Source organism: Staurois parvus, unplaced genomic scaffold, assembly GCF_062004578.1.
Source record: "Staurois parvus isolate SC_StPar_1 unplaced genomic scaffold, SC_StPar_1.0 ptg001044l, whole genome shotgun sequence".
Taxonomy (NCBI): Eukaryota; Metazoa; Chordata; class Amphibia; order Anura; family Ranidae; genus Staurois; species Staurois parvus.
This window is the reverse complement of record NW_028318840.1, coordinates 3898510-3920844: the sequence shown is the minus strand read 5'-3', so window position 1 is coordinate 3920844 and position 22335 is coordinate 3898510. Positions and strand designations below refer to the sequence as shown.

Sequence of the window (22335 nt, the reverse complement as noted above, 5' to 3'; positions counted from 1 at the left end):
ACTGTGTATATATTTACACACACAAAAAAAAAAAATTAAATGTATATATAGTTTTTATTTTTTTTATTATCTATCTATCTATCTATCTATCTATCTATCCAGGAGCGGACTGACCATTGGGAAACTCAGGCACTGCCCGAGGGCCCGGGGTCAGTAGGGGGCCCCATGAGATGCCCCTGGTACCTTTTTCATAGGCTTTTTTGAGTTTGGGCAAGGACACAGGGGCCCCATGATCCCCTATTGCCCGGGGGCCCCATGAGTTGTCAGTCCACCCCTGTATGTATGTATCTATCTATCTATCTATCTATCTATCTATCTATCTATTATCTATCTATCTATCTATCTATTATCTATCTATCTATCTATCTATCTATCTATCTACCTATCTATCTATCTATCTATCTATCTGTCTGTCTGTCTGTCTGTCTGTCTGTCTGTCTGTCTGTCTGTCTGTCTGTCTGTCTGTCTGTCTGTCTGTCTGTCTGTCTATCTATCTATCTATCTATCTATCTATCTACCTACCTATCTATCTATCTATCTATCTATCTATCTATCTATCTCTACACAAAAAAAATATAATTTATATATATAAACAAATATATATATATATATATATATATATATATATATATATATATAAATTATATTTTTTTTCTTGTGTAAAGATAGATATTATATATATATATATATATATATATACATTTTTTGTTGTTTTTTTTTTTACTCAACACACCTAGTTAATGGTTATTGACAGCTATAAATCACGTCAGCACAATAAATCAGCCATGACTGCAGCTTTAAACAGCATCGGATGTTATTTTTTTCTTTGTGTTTTTTTTTTTTTTAAAGTTGTTCAACTGGGGAGGAAACAAAAAATGTAAAACTTTCCTCATCAGAATAAAAAAAATAAAGATTCTAAAAGAGAATTCCATTATTGATTTGCATTTGACCTAAACAAGGTCTGCCCTTGTGAAGAAAGAGATTGTACAGGTGACCTTTCAGTCCATTTACCATGAAATACGCCCTTGTTGGGTGACTTATGGAAATGGTAATTGTCACTTGTTGTGTTCTTGGTTCGGTGACTCTGGAGTAAAAGGAGGAAGAGGGAAGGGAATGGTGGGGACTTTGCCAAGACAAGTTGAGTTATGTGACTGGTAACTGATCCGCCTGTACCGGCAAACAGTCTTGAAGGATGTTAATGCCACCTCTGCATTAGTCTGGAGAAAAGACAATGTGGGGAAACCTTAGCCATGCCTTTTATACTTTGAATAGACAGATAATATATATTTCTATTCAGCTCGGCCCAACTGCTTCAACAGGTGTGTCTTAGTCCTGTGAGGGAAAATATACTGATTTTTTTTTTAACTTTTTATTCTATTCATGTATATAACACGATATATAAATATATATACACTCACCAGCCACTTTATTAGGTACACCTTGCTAGTGCCAGGTTGAACCCTCTTTTGCCTTCAGAACTGCCTTAATTTTCCATCCCATAGATTCAACAAGATGTTGGAAACATTCCTCAGAGGTTTTGGTTCATATTGACACGAGTTACTGTTGCCTTTCTATCATCTGGAACCAGTCTGCCCATTCTCCTCTGACCTCTGACATCAACGAGGCATTTTCCTCCACACAACTGCTGTTCACTGGATATTTTCTCTTCTTTGGACCATTCTCTGTAAACCCTAGAGATGGTTGTGTGTGAAAATCCCAGTAGATCAGCAGTTTTTTAAATACTCAAACCAGCCCGTCTGGCAACAACAACCATTGCAAAGTTCAAAGTCACTTAAATCCCCTTTTTTTTCCCCGTTCTGATGCTCGGTTTGAACTTCAGCATGTTGTCTTCCCCACGTCTAGATGCTTAAATGCATTGAGTTGTTGCCATGTGATCGACTGATTATCAATTTGTGTTACCAAATTAATTGAACAAGTGCACCTAATAAAGTGGCCGATGAATATATATAGATATATATATAGATACATATAGCCTTGAGGGCCCAATTACATGTGTTAACATGCATTATGTTAAGGCAGTCCTTTCAAAATGATTGGACCTTCAATGCAGCAAAGGTAGTGCATGTGCCATTTCTGGTAGCGCACTGCAATGCAACGTTGAGCTGCAGCTCGTGTCTGTTGGCAAGGTGCGTTGGGTTGCCATTCATTTAAAATGTAAAATGCATTGCCACCTTTTTTCACAATGCATTAGGGTGACTGGGCCTTGAGGCATTGAGTCCAGCAGTTCCTACACCCGGGGTTGTATGTACAATATTGGTGGACCTGTAGGCCACTGCCTAAGGCAGCAGATTAAGAGTGGTGGCACCAAGCCTCAAATTATACTAGCTTTTTTTTCTGTTTTTCTTTCCTTTTTTTTTTCGTCATCTTTGGACATTTGAGGTTAAATTTAGGTCAAGATCTCTAGAGGGGTGGGGGGTTAAGTGATCGCAGGATATGTTGAGAGAATCATGTAAACAGGTAAACAGTCTAATGAGTGCCAGAATCAAATGTTAAACAATTGTTTTTTTCTACCGACCTTTTTTTAATCAAGCCAAACTGAGTCCCATTTTCGGTACCCCAAAACATGCTGGCTGTTCTATGTTTCCTTATTAAATGCTAATGACAAAATATTTTGGCCCCTTAGATCCTTGGTCTGGTGCTCCCATAGACACAGTAGTAGACTGTATTGGCGGTCTTTGAACTTGTGTCAATGGCATCAGTTGGACTTCAGTTTGAGAAGCTTGTGAGATCCTTCAGAATTCAATGACTCCTTCTGACCTGCTTCCAATGAGTTTTACATTCCCATAAACCTGTATTGGGATGCAGTATTTGTTTTGAAACAAGTTGATGGCAGTTTTTTATGCATATTTTCAAACGAATATCAAACTTTTTAATAAATATTTCTCAGGTATATCCTTTTTACAACCTCTGCCAACTTCACCCCCAATTCGCTGAGCTCCAAACCCTCTACGTGAGGGGTTCTCAACCCCCAGGCCATGGCCCACTGCTGGGCAACAGCCTCTCTCCGCCAGGGCCTCAAGTCAGCTACAGATCCCCTAACCTAGGCTTTCTCAACCTATTTAGCCCAGAGGAACCCCTAAAACAATTTTCAGTTCTAAAGCCAGTTGGGAGATAATGGCCTCTAACATTGCTGGTCAATAAGAATAATGCAACCCTAACAAACAGCTAAAAAATATAATTGGTGTCATGCTGCTGACTTTACCAAGTGTTGATGGTCCTGGAACTGCGCAGACACCATCAAATGGAATGAGGAAAGAACAAACAGAGGGCGCACAGGCCTAGTGCATTCCCATAAAAAATGTTTAATAAGAAATAAAGTAGGTGTTGTACTCAAAAATGACAATAAACTCAAGGCACATCATAAAAGAACAGCTGGGTCAACACCACGCTGAGTAACAGTCTGCAATGGGGAGTGTAGACATCCAATAGGCTGACGCGTTTCGAGGACTTGCCTCTTCCTCAGAGCCCAAGTCCTCAAAACGCGTGCCTTGACTTTATTGTCGTTTGTGAGTACAACACCTACTTTATTTCTCATTAAACATTTTGTACGGTAATGCGCTAGGCCTGTGCGCCCTCTCAAATTTGTAAAAAGAGAAAAAAACCTCCATTCTCTTATTCCACACACTTTTCCCCGTGAGATGCTGCTGTACACAGGTGCAAGACCAAAAAACTTATATCAACTTATAACAGCGCAAAACCCACAAAACAATAAAATACATCACCCAACCCATAAATAATAGTTACTAAATAACACAAACTTAAAATACACCGTGACACAAAAATATTAAATAAAAATATTAATGAAATAAAAAATATATATAATTTAAAAAATATATATAATTTAAAAAATAATAAGTCCAGTGACAAAATCCAAAAAAACAGTCCCGTGAAAAAATTAATTATGTTATATTTTCATTGGATTCTTCCGTGCCAGTGATACCTCCACCATCCACCAGTGCAAAACCAACATTAACCGCACTCACCAGATAATGGTGAGTCAAACGCCTTTCAGGGATATTAAGGGCTCCTGGACCCCCTTTACTTTGTATATGACCTCCAAATATTGCCTCCTCTAGGATATGGACACCTCCTCTGGTTACTCCTCTCACCGAATCCCCCAGAGAAAATCAGGAAGAAGAAAAGACCATAGTGTGATACCGTAATGATTTCCAATCTCAAAAGAATTTTTCCAGACCACTCACATTTTAGCAGATATTAACCCGCATTTTATTGAAGCAAAACGATCTTTCTTTCATAAAAACGATCTTTCTTTCATATAAAGCGAATTCTATATAGAGACCCCACAGCCAGGTATACAGCAGGATAACAGACCTCAGATACAGACTCATCCACTATGCAAAGATGGCCCCTTGGAGATGTGCGCCCTCTGTTTGTTCTTTCCTCATTCAGTATATTTGGATTTCCCCGGTCTATTGAGGGCAGCAAGGTGTGCATGTTCCAGGACATTCTTAATGCGGTTGTAGCCTGCATCAAGTCCATCCCCAAGCTCAGGAGCATTTGTGTTTGCTGGTTCTTTGTACCATCAAATGGAAGCCAGAGCTCAAGGAACCCTTAGCTATCTCTTGAGGAACACTAGGGCTTCACGGAACCCTGATTGAGAATGGCTGCCCTAAACTACCACAGCGCCTCTCAGCTCCCTTAATGCAGCCATCCTCCTGTAATTTTCCCATAGTGCCCTTCAACCTCCCACAATGACCCCAGTCCTATTAAGAACCCTCAGCCCCCATAGTACCCCCAACCTTCAAGCTTACTGCAGAGCCTCCAGTCACCCATAATTCCCCTTGACAACGAACAGTGTCCCACAATGCCTCCTAGCACCTGCAGTGCCCTCTATCCTCCCTCAGTGCCAATGCAAAGACCCCACCTCCTGGAGAGACCCCATCCCCCTTCAGAAACGTCATGCCTTGCAGCTCTACCCTCCCACAATGACCCCAGCCCTATTAAGAACCCTCAGCCCCCATAGTACCCCCAACCTTCAAGCTTACTGCAGAGCCTCCAGTCACCCATAATTCCCCTTGACAAAGAACAGTGTCCCACAATGCTTCCTAGAACCTGCAGTGCCCTCTAGCCTCCCTCAGTGCCAATGCAAAGCCCCCACCTCCTGGAGAGACCCCATCCCCCTTCAGAAACGTCATGCCTTGCAGCTCTACCCTCCCACAATGACCCCAGCCCTATTAAGAACCCTCAGCCCCCATAGTACCCCCAACCTTCAAGCTTACTGCAGAGCCTCCAGTCACCCATAATTCTCCTTGACAACGAACAGTGTCCCACAATGTCTCCTAGCACCTGCAGTGCCCTCTAGCCTCCCTCAGTGCCAATGCAAAGCCCCCACCTCTTGGAGAGACCCCCATCCCCCTTCAGAAACGGCATGCCTTGCAGCTCTACCAAGTCTACTGCAGAATCCCCTATCCGCTCCACAACTTCCCCTCCCCACTCCCCTACAGTGCCACCCAGACCCATCATGAGCCTTCCAGCATTTCAAGGCATATTTTGTACTTTACTTTTATTGGGTGATTACAAACATTTTTATACCTTTGGCAGGGAAGAGTTTTGAAGAATTTACAGGGCCCTGGTCTAGAAGGTTGAAAACTACTTTCCTACACTAAAAAAGGAACAACATTGGCAATGCTGCAGATCAGATCACTAGGAAGAAGAATATTTTATTGTCGGGTGAAAAACATTTCAGAAATAAAAAAAAAATGGTATATTTGTAATCTTATACATACTTGTCTGAGAGGTTTAAATCATCTGTGTTGGTGACAGTCTAAATTGGCATTCTATTTTTCTTCCTTGATTTTTTTTTTCTCTCTGCCTCCTCCGAACAATGCCGATAATGTATAATATGCAATCATCAGGCATCTATTAGATGGGAATTCTATCCACGGCATGGAAATGGTGTTGATTTTTTGTTGCATAGTTTTTGTATTGTGCGGAGTTTCATCCACCCAAGCCCAGGGGAACTGTTACAATGTATTTTGCAGTATTTCCAGGAATTATGGAGCCCCCTAACAGCTTGTGCTAATCTTTCATTTCTCCCTCTCTGTGTGCAGATATTTTATGCGTGGAGATGTGGTTAGAAATGATATCATGTGTTGGCCATGTACGAAAGCTAAAGGGGAAATCCTGCTTTTACCATATTTTATTCTGACATTACAAGTGCCCAAATGGCCGCGTTTTGATCTCTACAATGTTAAGTAAATGAAGCTGTAACAAGATGTAAGATGAATTGTACTCCGTAGACCAGTTTGTCATTGGTGGCTGCAGCCTTTGGCCTCTCCTGCTCAGCTTTGCCCCCTAGGGCCACTTCCTCAGGTCGTTTTAGATGTCTTAAAAAATAAAAATCACTCCTTGCCAGCAGATTGATTGATTTATGGTCTGAAATGGTGCACATAAAAGCTCTAGTAAAATGTCAATCTCTCAGATCCCTAGAAACTAGCATGCTGTGTCCCCGGCTGATGTAGGAATCTGAAGATGGAACCATAGGCCGCCGTATGCAGGGGGACACAGGTATCCGACCCTTCTCCAGGAAATGTCAAAAGCTTAACTAACTGATGGAGGCTGCAGTGCTGGAATGGAGGGAAGGCAGGAGACACGGGGCACAGGAGTCATAAGTATAAAACCCATTCTGCTTGTGATTCCTCTAGTGATATAAAGATCTATTTAGAGGAATCAGGACCTCCTTCCTCCTGCTGGTGACCCCTCTAGTGATGTAAAGATCTATTTAGAGGAATCAGGACCTCCTTCCTCCTGCTGGTGACCCCTCTAGTGATATAAAGATCTATTTAGAGGAATCAGGACCTCCTTCCTCCTGCTGGTGACCCCTCTAGTGATATAAAGATCTATTTAGAGGAATCAGGACCTCCTTCCTCCTGCCGGTGACCCCTCTAGTGATATAAAGATCTATATAGAGGAATCAGGACCTCCTTCCTCCTGCTGGTGACCCTTCTAGTGATACAAGATCTATATAGAGGAATCAGGACCTCCTTCCTCCTGCTGGTGGTCTCTCTAGTGATATAAAGATCTAAATAGAGGAATCAGGGCCTCTGTCCTCCTGCTGGTGACCCCTCTAGTGATATAAAGATCTATATACAGGAATCAGGACCTCCTTCCTCCTGCTGGTGACCCCTCTAGTGATATAAAGATCTATATAGAGGAATCAGGACCTCCTTCCTCCTGCTGGTGACCCCTCTAGTGATATAAAGATCTATATAGAGGAATCAGGACCTCCTTCCTCCTGCTGGGTGTCCATCTAGTGATATAAAGATCTATATAGAGGGATCAGGAACTCCTTCCTCCTGCTGGTGACCCCTCTAGTGATATAAAGATCTATATAGAGGAATCAGGACCTCCTTCCTCCTGCCGGTGACCCCTCTAGTGATACAAGATCTATATAGAGGAATCAGGACCTCCTTCCTCCTGCTGGTGACCCCTCTAGTGATATAATGATCTATATAAAGGGATCAGGACCTCCTTCCTCCTGCTAATTATCCCTCTAGTGATATAATGATCTATTTAGCTGAATCAGGACCTCCTCCCTCCTGCTGGTGACCCTTCTAGTGATATAAAGATCTATATAGAGGAATCAGGACCTCCTTCCTCCTGCTGGGTATCCATCTAGTGATATAAAGATCTATATAGAAGAATCAGGCCTCCTTCCTCCTGCTGGTGACCCCTCTAGTGATATAAACGTCTATATAGAGGAATCGGGACCTCCTTCCTCCTGCTAATTATCCCTCTAGTGATATAAAGATCTATATAGAGGAATCAGGACCTCCTTCCTCCTGCTGGTGGTGATCCCTCTAGTGATATAAAGATCTATATAGAGGATCCAGGACCTCCTTCCTCCTGCTGGTGATCCCTCTAGTGATATAAAGATCTATATAGAGGAATCAGGACCTCCTTCCTCCTGCTGGTGATCCCTCTAGTGATATAAAGATCTATATAGAGGAATCGGGACCTCCTTCCTCCTGCTGGTGTCCCCTCTAGTGATATAAAGATCTATATAGAGGAATCAGGACCTCCTTCCTCCTGCTGGTGACCCTTCTAGTGATATAAAGATCTATATAGAGGAATCAGGACCTCCTTCCTCCTGCTGGTGGTGACCCCTCTAGTGACAACTAAAGATCTATATAGAGGGATCAGGATCTCCTGTTTCATCTGGTGATCCCTCTAGTGATAAAAAGATCTATATAGGGGGTTCAGGACCACACTATATGCAATCATCAGAAATAAGTACCCCCACATCTTTTTCTTCTTCCAACACTGTACCCCTATTTTTATACTCTATCAAGGGTTTCTTTTTCCTTAATGATTACAGAGCTGCATCAATTTGTGTCATTTTTATCAGCCTGGAAGTCAGCTTTAAACCTTCTTGCCTCCCCCAAGCCTTGTCACCCCGCCTTGCTTATTTCCAGCACTCAGGGGCGGACTGACAACTCATGGGGCCCCCGGGCAATAGAGGATCATGGGGCCCCTGTGTCCTTGCCCAAACTCAAAAAAGCCTATGAAAAAGGTACCAGGGGTATCTCATGGGGCCCCCTACTGACCCCGAGTTTCCAAATGGTCAGTCCGTCCCTGCCAGCACTCCCATTAGGAGCCGTCAAAGCATCTTCAGCCTCCCTCCTACCAAAGACAGGTCACTGCTCAGAAGGCTGTAAATAAAACATAAACCAAGGCAGGCAGTAATGCTTCTGAGCCTCATCTTATCTGTGCAATATTACCCCCCCCCCCAATAAGCTGAGAAATTGTGTAAATGCAGCAGATTCCCCTATCAGGCCTTGCAGACCAAGGCACGGGTCAGCGGACCTTTGCATGCTTACAATGCACCTACACACAAGGTTACATAGCCTCCAATTTTTTTTTTTTCCTTCTGTTTGACGGCAGTGTCAGAGAGCTGGCTTCTTTATCACAGCAGCAGATCAGACGTGGAAGGTACAGATTTAAAAGTGATGAGTATCTTAGCTTTCACTCCAAAGTGCTTTTTCTTTTTTTTTTTTTTTCCTACCTTTCCCTGCAAGTCTAAGGCGCTCGTATTTTTTTTTTGGTGCAGTGGAGATTGTGCTGTGAATTTTTATGAGTTTTGCCTGATGTGTGGCTGGAACGGCGGAGCGGATTTAGCAAGGCCCAGGTTAAACACACAAATATATAGCTTCACAATCCTTCAAAAAGATCCTTATCGGGCAAAGCGTAATGTGAAAAAAAAAAAAGGCTTCTGTGCACTTCACTGAAATGCAAATTATACAGAGATAGCCTCATTGCTTAAATAAGAATAAAAAAAAGGAAGCATTTAATTCTGAAAGCAATATTTTATGTCGACTGGAAAATTCATATTAATGGGAAAATTGTGCTTGCTGGACTTTTTTTTTTTTTCTTGTTACAATTTTTGATTAAAGATTTTTTTTTTTTTTTTTTTGATGATACAGTCTCGTCTGCAGTCTACAGCGTGCAATGGCATTGTTATTGGAAGGGAGAGGGGATGTACGTTAAAGAGAAGCTGTCATCCTTTTAGTTTTATAGCTGTGTATGTGAATGTGATCAGCGTGAACCAGCTGCCGATGGATGCTGTGCAGACCCGCTAAATATTCATTGCTGGGTCTGTATATATTGTATTGTGTCTGTTCTTTAAAGCAAGAGTCCCCAAACTATCTATCTGACTGACAATTGGAGTCACTGGCAAGGGAAGACTGAGAACCAGGGGCGGACTGACCATTTGGAAACTCGGGCACTGCCCGAGGGCCCGGGGTCAGTAGGGGGCCCCATGAAATGCCCCTGGTACCTTTTTTATAGGCTTTTTTGAGTTTGGGCAAGGACACAGGGGCCCCATGAGTTGTCAGTCCACCCCCGGGGCAATAAGAGATCATGGGGTCCCTGTGTCCTCGCCCACACCCAAAAAAGCCTATGAAAAAGCCAATGAAAGGTACCAATGGGATGAAACCACATAACACCAAACAATCCACAACCCCCACCCCACCTATACATGTCTACACAATATTAGGACAGATCACCCTGTACCCCTAACAGGTACAGGGTGACTTACACATAAGAGGGATATGGAGAGCTAAGACAGGGGTCTCCCCACCTCTCCAGAGTCAGTTGTGTTCCATGGGCCCCCCCACCCAAAGAGACTCCCGTCCAGGGGCGGACTGACAACTCATGGGGCCCCCGGGCAATAGGGGATCATGGGGCCCCTGTGTCCTTGCCCAAACACAAAAAAGCCTATAAAAAGGTACCAGGGGCATCTCATGGGGCCCCCTACTGACCCTGGGCCCTTGGGCAGTGCCCGAGTTTCCAAATGGTCAGTCCACCCCTGCCCCACCTATACATGTCTACACAATATTAGGACAGATCACCCTGTACCCCGAACAGGCACAGGTTGATTTACACATAACAGGGATATGGGGAGCTGAGACAGGGGTCTCCCCACCTCTCCAGAGTGAGTTGCGTTCCATGGGTCCCCCACCCACAGAGACTCCCGTCCAGGGGCGGAGTGACAACTCATGGGGATCATGGGGCAGCCGTGTGTCCTCACCCACACCCAAAAAAGCCCATGAAAAAGCCAATGAAAGGTACCAGGGGCATCTCATGGGGCCCCCTACTGACCCCGGGCCCTCGGGCAGTGTCCGAGTGCTTGAATGGTCAGTCTGACCCTGGTTACTGGTATATCCTTGGTAAACACTGATTGAGGATTAAGGGCAAAGGCTACCATTGGTCTCTAATTCTAATATAAGGGGGACTCTGATGGGGACCCTGATGTTTCTGGGGTACTCCTATCAGAACCCTGGTGTAAGTGGGGACTTTGACGGGGACCCCTAAGTAAGGAGGGAATCTGATGGGGATGTAAGGGGGACTCAGATGTAAGGGTGTGCTCTGATGGGGACCCTGATGGAATGGTGAAATCTGATAGAGACCCTGATGTAAGGGGGCACTCTGATCAGGGCCCTGGTGTAAGGGGGGGCTTTGGAGGGGACCTTGATTTAAGGGGGACTCTGATGAAGACCCTAATGTTAGGGAGGACTCTGGTGTATGGGTGAACCCTGATGTAAGGGTGGAATCTGACAGGAACCCTGATGTAAGAGGGTACTCTGATGGGATCCCTGATGTAAGGGGAACTTTGATGAGGACCCTGATGTAAAGAGGAACTCAAATGAGGACCTTGCAGTATGGGGGACTCTGATGTAAAGGGTAGACTCTGATGGGGATCCTGATGTGGGGGGGGACTTTGATGGGGATCCTGATGTAAAGGGAAACTTTGATGGGAACCCTGATGTAAGGAGGGACTCTGATGAGGACCTTGATGTATGGGTGAACTCTAGTGTAGAGGGGATCTCTGATGGGGACCCTAATGTAATGGTGGAATCTGAACCCTGATCTAAGGGGGGACTCTGATGCATGGGTGAACCCTGATGTAGAGGGAACTCTGATGGGGACCCTGATGTAAGGAGGGACTCAAATGGGGACCTTGTGGTAATGGGGACTCTGATGTAAAGGGTAGACTTTAATGGGGATCCTGATGTGGGGGGGGGGGAGACTTTGATGGGGATCCTGATGTAAGGGGGGATTTTGATGGGGACCTTGATGTAAACAGGTACTCTGATAGGGACCTTGATATAAGAGTGAACCCTGATGTAGAGGGAACTCTGATGGGGACCCTGATGTAAGGGGGGACTCTGACGGGGATTATTTTTTTCTGCCTGCAAATATTTTGTAAAATACATCATGTGACACTAGTACTAAAAAGGTCCCCACAAGGGGGCAAGTATTTTTAAACCCAAGAATATAAATGTAATGGACTTATCTTTCCTTAGATGTGAGGGCTGAATTTGTTTTCTTTTTTTGCATTTTTTTCTTTCTTTTTTCACCTGGTAGTCCTGCCAGGAGCACACTTCCTGTCCTAGGGTGACCACTGTACTGAATCTAGGAGGAGCAGGGTTGTCACACCAGGAAAGGTGTGGGTTAAGGCTATATAACACCTCCCCCACTTCATAATACAGGGAAACCATGCCATGCTTGTTTCTGCACCATTATGTCCCTGTGCATACACTACATATCCGAAAGCCAGGATTTTACCTTTAGAATCCTCGTTGGCATTATATAGCATTTTCAGCAGCCCAAATGCCTTCCCCAAATGTTCATGACAAATTCTGGTGATTGGTTGGTGTAACGGAACCGACCCCAGACTGCGCTTGGGTACTTCCGTTAGACTCCCGCTTCCCCGTCCGAACACCGACAACAGACACCACAGCTGACCATACAAGACTAGACGACACCAATCTTGAAGTAAACCAGGAGGTAGACTAGTTTATTTTAACACAGATACAAGATATATACATTCAAGGGAACAACCCCCCCCTCCCTGCATAATGACACAGGGTGGGGCAATCTACATTTAGTAGCAAGAGACACACCAGCAGACAGTCCCATCAGGAGGGAGGGCTGCTGGAGACCCCCCCACACCAACCCAATACACATAAACACATACATCCCATAATAGTTTGCTCCCAAGCCAGACACACAACAGAACAATGGGATGCAACCACATAACACCAAACAATCCACAACCCCCACCTCACCTCAAGGGCGGACTGACAACTCATGGGGCCTCTGGGCAATAGGGGATCATGGGACCCCTGTGTCCTTGCCCAAACTCAAAAAAGCCTATGAAAAAGGTACCAGGGGCATCTCATGAGGCTCCCTACTGACCCTGGGCCCTCGGGCAGTGCCCGAGTTTCCAAATGGTCAGTCCACCCCTGCCCCACCTATACATGTCTACACAATATTAGGACAGATCACCCTGTACCCCTAACAGGCACAGGTTGATTTACATATAAGAGGGATATGGAGAGCTGAGACAGGGGTCTCCCCACCACTCCAGAGTGAGTTGTGTTCCATGGGCCCCCCACCCAAAGTGACTCCCGTCCAGGGGCAAACTGACAACTCATGGGGCCCCCGCGCAATAGGGGATCATGGGCCCCCGTGTCCTTGCCCAAACTCAAAAAAGCCTATGATAAAGGTACCAGGGGCATCTCATGGGGCCCCCTACTCAACCTGGGCCCTCAGCAGTGCCCGAGTTTCCAAATGGTCAGTCCACCCCTGCCCCACCTATACATGTCTACACAATATTAGGACAGATCACCCTGTACCCCTAACAGGCACAGGGTGACTTACACATAAGAGGGATATGGGGAGCTGAGACCGGGGTCTCCCCACCACTCCAGAGTGAGTTGTGTTCCATGGGCCCCCCACCCAAAGTGACTCCCGTCCAGGGGCAGACTGACAACTCATGGGGCCCCCGGGCAATAGGGGATCATGGGCCCCCGTGTCCTTGCCCAAACTCAAAAAAGCCTATGAAAATGGTACCAGGGGCATCTCATGGGGCCCCCTACTGACCCCTGGCCTTCGGGCAGTGCCTGAGTTTCCAAATGGTCAGTCCGCCCCTGCTCCCGTCACAGTTGGCGTATGCAATCCAACCTATCAGTCATGTGCCAAGTCTCCCTCATCTCTACCCTCTATATTCTAACAGGTGCAAAACTTTTTTTTTTAATTTGCTTCTGTTATTTTTTTTTCCTATTTGTCGCCTGTGTTTTCTATTCAAGCTACATACTATAAAACTGCATCCAAAGCATTCAGTCTGACCAACCCGCTTGTGAATTATTTCCCATACCCTGACGTTCAAGCCGTGCTTTATTTTATACGCTCGATGAGTTTTGATCCCCGTCACCTGCTGGGCCGTTCATGGATTATGAAGAATTTCCTTTGGGAAAACTTAGGAAACACATAAAGATCACCAGAGCAAGACTTTCAAATAAGACCTCCATTTTATGCAGGCATGTATTCTTTTGACGTTCAGAGAATGCTTGTGATTATTCTTGGGCTGTGTATTTCAGAAGCTGCAAAATAATCCCTCCTGGAGCCTACGGACGTGATGTATGTGGTCTATCTCTCCACATTTCTAACCTTTGATCTCATCTTTGCAGAATGCTGTCATCGAGATGAGGCCTGTAAAGGGGATCAAAGACCTTCCGCTGGCAAAAATTTAATCTACACATATGAAAAAAGGTTATTCGAGTTAGATTTGCTTTATGAGGTTATGACACCTTTTTCCTGGAGTTTATATGCTACTTTGAGCATGCCGTGGAAATTTTGTGTGAAATTCTCGATGGCTGTTACTTGGTTCAGCCTCGCCGTAACAGGCCTTTTAGTTTATTTATATTTTTGATCGTGTCCATGAGAGTTGTAAATACACAGTAGGTATCGGGAGTAGAAAATTTGGAATGCGACTTCATGACTTTTTCTTTAACACTCATTGGCGTGCTGCTTTAAGCAATAGAAAGGTTTTTCATTGGCCCTAACCATGAGTTGAGTAGTTGGCGGCTCTTTGGAGTCATCCTTGCGGTTTAGCAGTGGTGATGCAAATAACTTTTTGATTTGAAAAGTGTAATTATCCATTGTAATCAGAGATTGAACCTTGAATTTGGTTAAAGTGAACCTATGATGGAAAGATACAGTATTCTTCTTTTTTCATTCCACTTTTCTCCTGAAGGCCATGAGAGCCTCAAAACTCCAGTTTGCCAATGGGAAGCATCCATCCCCAAAAGAGCATGTGCTGTGCCTGAATCCCTCAATCCTACATGCTGATCCTGTCCAACCAATAGATGCATTGCAAATTATGATAATAGGTGAACTGTTTTTTGGGCCTTTGGGGGCCTACAGGAAGACGCCAGGTCCTCTGAGCCCTCATTACTACATGCTGATCCCATACAGCCAATAGATGCATTGCAAAGTTGTTGATGGGTGACCTGTTTTTTTGGACCCCTGAGGGCATGGTGAAAGATGCCATGTCCTCTAACCCCTCAAAACTACGTGTTGATCCTGTCCAACTAATAGTTGTATTGCAAATTATATTGATGGGTGACTTGTTATTTGGACCTCTGAGGAAACGTAGGAGGATGTTGTGCCCTTTGAGTCCTCAATACTATGTGCTGATCCTTTCCAACCAATAAATGCATTGAAAATTATATTGAAGGGTGACCTGTTTGTTTTTTAGCCCTGGGGGCATGTAGGAAAGCACCATGCCCTCTGAGTTCCCAGTACTATATGTTGATCTTGTCCAGTCAATAGTTGCGTTGCAAATTATGTTGATGGACAACCTGTTTTTTGGATCTCTGAGGGTACATAGGAAGACACAAGGTCCTCTGAGCCCTCAGTACTATGTGCTGATCCCATCCAGACTATACTGTAGAAGCATTACAAAGTTGTTGATATGTAATCTGTTTTTTTGGACCTCTGAGGGCATATAGAAAGATGTCATGCCCTGAATGCTACATATTGATCCTGTCCAGCCAATAGTTGTATTGCAAATTATATTGATGGGTGACCTGTTATTTGGTCCTCTGAGGAAATGTAGGAGGATGCAATGCCCCCTGAGTTCTCAATACTGTGTGCTGATCCTGTCCAACCAATAGATGCATTGAAAACTATATTGAAGAGTGACCTGTTTTTTTGGACCCCTGAAGGCACATACAAAGGCATAATAATTTGTGCTGATCCTTTCCAGACAATGGATACATTGAAAATTATGTTGACGGATGACTTGTTTTTTGGAACTCTGAGGACACGTAGGAAGACACCATGCCCTCAGAGCTCCCAGTACTGTGTGTTGATCCTGTCCAGCCAATAGTTTTATTGCAAATTATATTGATGGGTGACCTGTTATTTGGTCCTCTGAGGAAATGTAGGAGGATGCAATGCCCCCTGAGTTCTCAATACTGTGTGCTGATCCTGTCCAACCAATAGATGCATTGAAAATTATATTGAAGGGTGACCTGTTTTTTTGGACCCCTGAGGGCACATAGAAAGGCACCATGCTTTGTGCTGATCCTTTCCAGACAATGGATACATTGGAAATTATGTTGAGGGATGTTTTTTTGTAACTCTGAGGACACGAAGGAAGACACCATGCCCTCAGAGCTCTCGGTACTATGTGTTGTTCCTGTCCAGCCAATAGTTGCATTGCAGATTTTTTTGATGGGCACTTAGGAAGACAGTTAAGGTTCATACCGGCTCCTCCCTGTGTTTATTTGAAATTGTTTAGCTTAACTCTACAACTTTGCCCCAGCTCACGTTGGCTTTAAAGCCAAATTCCAGCATTGTATTTTGTTTTGGATGAAGAGGGGAAGATGTAAAGTCTTTATCAAGTTTATATTGCCATCTAAGTTTCGGTTTTGGAGATTTCCCCTTACATTATATTATGACAGGAAGTGATGGGTAGTCTTTTCAATGGGAATGCAGGAAATAAAACACACTTTAGTAGGGTGAGGAAGAACTAGAAGTTCTGACAATATTTCTTGGTGTCTGTCATAAAAACAAAAATTGCAAATTATATTGATGGGTAACTTGTTTTTGGTCCTCTGAGGAAATGTAGAAGGATGCAATGCCCCCTGAGTTCTGAATATTATGTGCTGATCCTGTCCAACCAATAGATGCATTGAAAATTATATTGAAGGGTGACCTTTTTTTCTGGACCCCTGAGGGCACGTAGGAAGGCAACCAAGCTTTGTGCTGATCCTTTCCTGACAATGGAAACATTGGAAATTATGTTGAGGGATGACTTGTTTTTTGGAACTCTGAGGACACGTAGGAAGACACCATGCCCTCAGAGCTCCAAGTACTATGTGTTGATCCTGTCCAGCCAACAGTTGTATTGCAAATTATATTGATGGGTAACTTGTTTTTGGCCGTCTGAGGAAATGTTGGAGGATGCAGTGCCCCCTGAGTTCTGAATATTATGTGCTGATCCTGTCCAACCAATAGATGCATTGATAATTATATTGAAGGGTGACCTGTTTTTTTGGACCCCTGAGGGCATGTAGAAAGGCACAATGATATGTGCTGATCCTTTGCAGACAATGGATACATTGGAAAATATGTTGACTGATGACTTATTTTTTGGAACTCTGAGGACACATAGGAAGACACCATGCCCTCAGAGCTCCCAGTACTATGTGTTGATCCTGTCCAGCCAACAGTTGTATTGCAAATTATATTGATGGGTAACTTGCTTTTGGTCCTCTGAGGAAATGTTGGAGGATGCAATGCCCTCTGAGTTCTCAATACTGTGTGTTGATCCTGTCCAACCAATAGATGCATTGAAAATTATATTGAAGGGTGACCTGTTTTTTTGGACCCCTGAGGGCACGTAGGAAGGCGACCAAACTTTGTGCTGATCCTTTCCAGACAATGGAAGCATTGGAAATTATGTTGAGGGATGACTTGTTTTTTGGAACTCTGAGGACACGTAGGAAGACACCATACCCTCAGGGCTCCCAGTACTATGTGTTGATCCTGTCCAGCCAACAGTTGTATTGCAAATTATATTGATGGGTAACTTGTTTTTGGCCCTCTGAGGAAATGTTGGAGGATGCAGTGCCCCCTGAGTTCTGAATACTATGTGCTGATCCTGTCCAACCAATAGATGCATTGAAAATTATATTGAAGGGTGACCTGTTTTTTTGGACCCCTGAGGGCATGTAGAAAGGCACAATGATATGTGCTGATCCTTTCCAGACAATGGATACATTGGAAAATATGTTGACTGATGACCAGGGGCGGACTGACAACTTATGGGGCCCCCGGGCAATAGGGGATCATGGGGCCCCTGTGTCCTTGCCCAAACTCAAAAAAGCCTATGAAAAAGGTACCAGGGGCATCTCATGGGGCCCCCTACTGACCCCGGGCCCTCGGGCAGTGCCCAAGTTTCCAAATGGTCAGTCCACCCCTGCTGATGACCTATTTTTTGAAACTCTGAGGACACGTAGGAAGACACCATGCCCTCAGAGCTCCCGTCCTATGTGTTGATCCTGTGCAGCCAACAGTTGTGTTGCAAATTATATTGATGGGTAACTTGCTTTTGGTCCTCAGAGGGCATTGCATCCTCCTACATTTCCTCAGAGTTCTCAATACTGTGTGCTGATCCTGTCCAACCAATAGATGCATTGAAAATTATATTGAAGGGTGACCTTTTTTTCTGGACCCCTGAGGGCACGTAGGAAGGCGACCAAGCTTTGTGCTGATCCTTTCCAGACAATGGAAACATTGTAAATTATGTTGAGGGATGACTTGTTTTTTGGAACTCTGAGGACACGTAGGAAGACACCATGCCCTCAGAGCTCCCAGTACTATGTGTTGATCCTGTCCAGCCAACAGTTGTATTGCAAATTATATTGATGGGTAACTTGTTTCTGGCCCTCTGAGGAAATGTTGGAGGATGCAATGCCCCCTGAGTTCTGAATACTATGTGCTGATCCTGTCCAACCAATAGATGCATTGATAATTATATTGAAGGGTGACCTGTTTTTTTGGACCCCTGAGGGCATGTAGAAAGGCACAATGATATGTGCTGATCCTTTCCAGACAATGGATACATTGGAAAATATGTTGACTGATGACTTATTTTTTGGAACTCTGAGGACACATAGGAAGACACCATGCCCTCAGAGCTCCCACTACTATGTGTTGATCCTGTCCAGCCAACAGTTGTATTGCAAATTATATTGATGGGTAACTTGCTTTTGGTCCTCTGAGGAAATGTTGGAGGATGCAATGCCCTCTGAGTTCTCAATACTGTGTGCTGATCCTGTCCAACCAATAGATGCATTGAAAATTATATTGAAGGGTGACCTGTTTTTTTGGACCCCTGAGGGCACGTAGGAAGGCGACCAAGCTTTGTGCTAATCCTTTCCAGACAATGGAAGCATTAGAAATTATGTTGAGGGATGACTTGTTTTTTGGAACTCTGAGGACACGTAGGAAGACACCATACCCTCAGGGCTCCCAGTCCTATGTGTTGATCCTGTCCAGCCAACAGTTGTATTGCAAATTATATTGATGGGTAACTTGTTTTTGGCCCTCTGAGGAAATGTTGGAGGATGCAGTGCCCCCTGAGTTCTGAATACTATGTGCTGATCCTGTCCAACCAATAGATGCATTGAAAATTATATTGAAGGGTGACCTTTTTTTCTGGACCCCTGAGGGCACGTAGGAAGGCGACCAAGCTTTGTGCTGATCCTTTCCAGACAATGGAAACATTGTAAATTATGCTGAGGAAATGTAGGAGGATGCAATTCCCTCTGAGTTCTCAATACTGTGTGCTGATCCTCTCCAACCAATAGATGCGTCCAACCAATAGATGCATTGAAAATTATATTGAAGGGTGAACTTTTTTTGGACCGCTGATGTCATGTAGGAAGGTGACCATGCTTTGAGCTGAAGGTTAGTCTCTTCAATGGGGATGAAGGAAAAAAAAAACGTTAGTAGGGTGAGGAAGAACTAGAAGTTCTGACAATATTTCTTGGTGTCTCTGCCATAAAAAAAAAAATAAAAATTGGCATTGCTGGGCTTTAGAGGGATTGGTGTAAATGGTTAGATTATCTTGCTTGCTACTTCATTGAAACTTTGCTAGCCCTAAAAACAGTCCAATTATTTGTATTTATTTATGTCTCTATAGTAAAACCATTGCCATTTGTATTGCTTCTGTACATATTCATAAACCAGGCTTGCTTTATCAACCTAATCCTCTCCTCCATCCCGTAATTCAATAAGCACCCGCTTGATTGGTAGCTGGGCTCATTGCTTGTGTCATCGCTGCCAGAGATGCAAAACTCGGTAACGCAGCCAATGGCTTTTGACTGCCTATCAAATATATGCGTTCCCTCAACAGAATTGCTTTCCTTTGCACATATTAATAGGACACATTTAGGCAAATATAATAAGGGTACAAATTATGGTGTCTAATTATGGCTGTAAATATGAGGCATACAATGCCCTGGCTTTTTGTCTAATGGTAATTACAGTGTATTATACAGCATGCCAAATCGAATACTAATTTCAATTTTTTTTTTTACTTCTTCGTTCAGATCAGAATGAAGGATTTCACTGCAGGGAAGAATGTCGCATTCTGGGTCACTCCGACAGGTGCTGGATGCCCAGGGTCCCCGTCCCTGCCCGCGCCAAGTCCCCCGAACACGGAAGGAACGTCATTGCCTTGTCAATAGAAGCGACCACTGTGGACACTGAATCCTTCGAGGACTGCAACACAAAAAGAACTTTTGCAACTTTTGGCAAAGACGGCAACGAGCACCCCGCCGACGACAGGGCGACCTTGAAAGGGAAAAGGACAGTGGACCTGCCTATCTGCAGCCCTAAGGTCAACGGTGCCGTCCGCGAAGCAGGAAACGGCTGCGAGGCCATCAGCCCCATCACTTCTCCCCTGCACCTAAAGAGCCCCCTGCCGGCCAAACCGTCAGCGACGTACAATATAATGCATTGCGCCGGGAGCCGCGAAATGGAGCAGTTCGTAAGCAACGGCCCGTCTCGGCCTTCCGACGCGGAGCCCAGGGGGGCGGACAGTGAAAACGTAATGCATGAAATCAATCCATTATTGCAAGAATGTCGAGAAAAGGACTCAGTGGGTGTAAAGAGACTAAAGGACATTGTACTCTAAACACCGAACCCTACTGTACGGAAAAATGATTTAATGAAAAAAAAACAAAAATGACTTAAAAATTACAGTTCGTTTTTAATGGCTTACCAATGGTTCACAAATTGCTGTATTTATAGCTTCCAAAACGTATTGTTTATAAATAAAGGCTATTGTTATGTGACAATCCCAAAACTATTCAACATGTGGCAGGGGTGTTCCGTCTAAGCAAGCAGCCTGCATCACTCTTGTCCTACCCCCCCCCCCAAGACCATCCTCTCATCCCGTTGCGCTCAACATGAAAAACCGTTACGACCATCAATGTAAAAAGTATTATGTATGTATTAAGTATTTTGAATTTATATATTTTTATAAGCATATATATCAGAATTATAATATAAAATTAGCTTATTTGTACAGAACAAAAAAAAAAGAAGAAAAAAAAATTACTTTCCACACATCCACCACCAATTCCAATTCCAAAAAAAAAAAACAAAAATTCCCTCGCTAATGATTTTGTAACATAGATGGAAAAAAAAAACTCTGCCATTCTTTGTGAGTCGTCCTAAGTTTGAAAAGGTAAGCTGTAGACGGACTGATGCGAACCTTGACAATTTTATCCATTATAGGTTGCTGTGTTCTCGAGGACACCCCTGCATTACAAGCCCTTTTGCTGTTACATGCTCTCTGTACTCTGACTGTATTTGATATTTAAAATTTTGTCCAGTGATGGCAAAAGGCATTCAAGTAAAAATGAAAGAAACATTAAAAAAAACATAATTTGTATTTTTATTTTGTTCATTTAAATGACTCCTGTTTTTCGTTTTTTTTTTTTTTTTTTTTTTTTTTAAGATTTTTTTTTTCACACTGTAAACACATGAGAGTTCAAGGCTAGGGTATTTTTTGAATATTTAATTGCTATTTATAAAAAAAAAAAAAAAAGAGAGAGTTTTTGCAAACACAATTTTTTATATCCTCTACTATTCTCGTATGCTTTTTGTTACTCTCATACATTGTTAGTTTTCAATTACCATTCCAAGGCCGTACTATTTTTTTTTTAATATGTCCCCAGATAACTTCATTTTTTTTTTTTTCTAAAGCAGATGCAATTTATTTTTCAGGTGTATCATGTTTGCTCCTGATTATTGCCGGTGTGCTCAGTTAAACAAAAAACAAAAAAATTCTCCAATGTCCTGATGGTATGAATATGTTTTTGACTATTGTAAATTATAGAAAAAAGTTTACATAATATTCTGTTTGTAAAATAGTCTTAAAAGAAAATGTTGAAGACAAATGTTATAAAAAATTCACTGACAGAAAGTGAAAAAGGTGAAAAAATAAAAAAAAGTTTTTAATTTCAAAATGATCCATGCTTCCAGATGAACTATTATGAGGAAACTTCACACATAAACACAAAATTTAAAAAAATGGAAATAATGGTTCAAGTATACACTCCCCAGCCACTTTACTAGGTTCAATTGCTTGGTAACACAAATTGCTAATCAGCCAATCACATGGCAGCAACTCAATGCATTTAGGCATCTAGACATTTATTTATTTCAGGTACTTATATAGCGCTGTCAATTTACGCAGCGCTTTACATATATATTGTACATTCACATCAGTCCCTAACCCTCAAGGGGTGTACAATCTAAGGTCCCTAACTCACATTCATACATACACATACTAGGGCCAGTTTAGACAGGAGCCAATTCACCTACCAGCATGTCTTTGGACATGGTGAAGACTAGTTGCTGAAGTTCAAACTGAGCATCGGAATGGGGAAGAAAGGGGATTCAAGTGACTTTGAACATAGCATG

General features: G+C 43.4%; 1 protein-coding gene across 4 annotated transcripts in view; it reads left to right on the top strand.

The window, feature by feature from the left end:
* Positions 1–21881, top strand: part of PCDH19 (protocadherin 19) — a 305467-nt gene extending 283586 nt beyond the window's left edge. For all 4 annotated transcript variants that reach the window (XM_089657937.1, XM_089657936.1, XM_089657935.1 and 1 more), the window contains one exon: positions 19953–21881. In XM_089657937.1, the coding sequence (XP_089514063.1) occupies positions 19953–20539 (587 nt within the window). In that variant the 3' untranslated portion in view covers positions 20540–21881. The remainder of the gene's footprint in view (positions 1–19952) is intronic.
* The last annotated feature ends 454 nt before the right edge of the window (positions 21882–22335 follow it).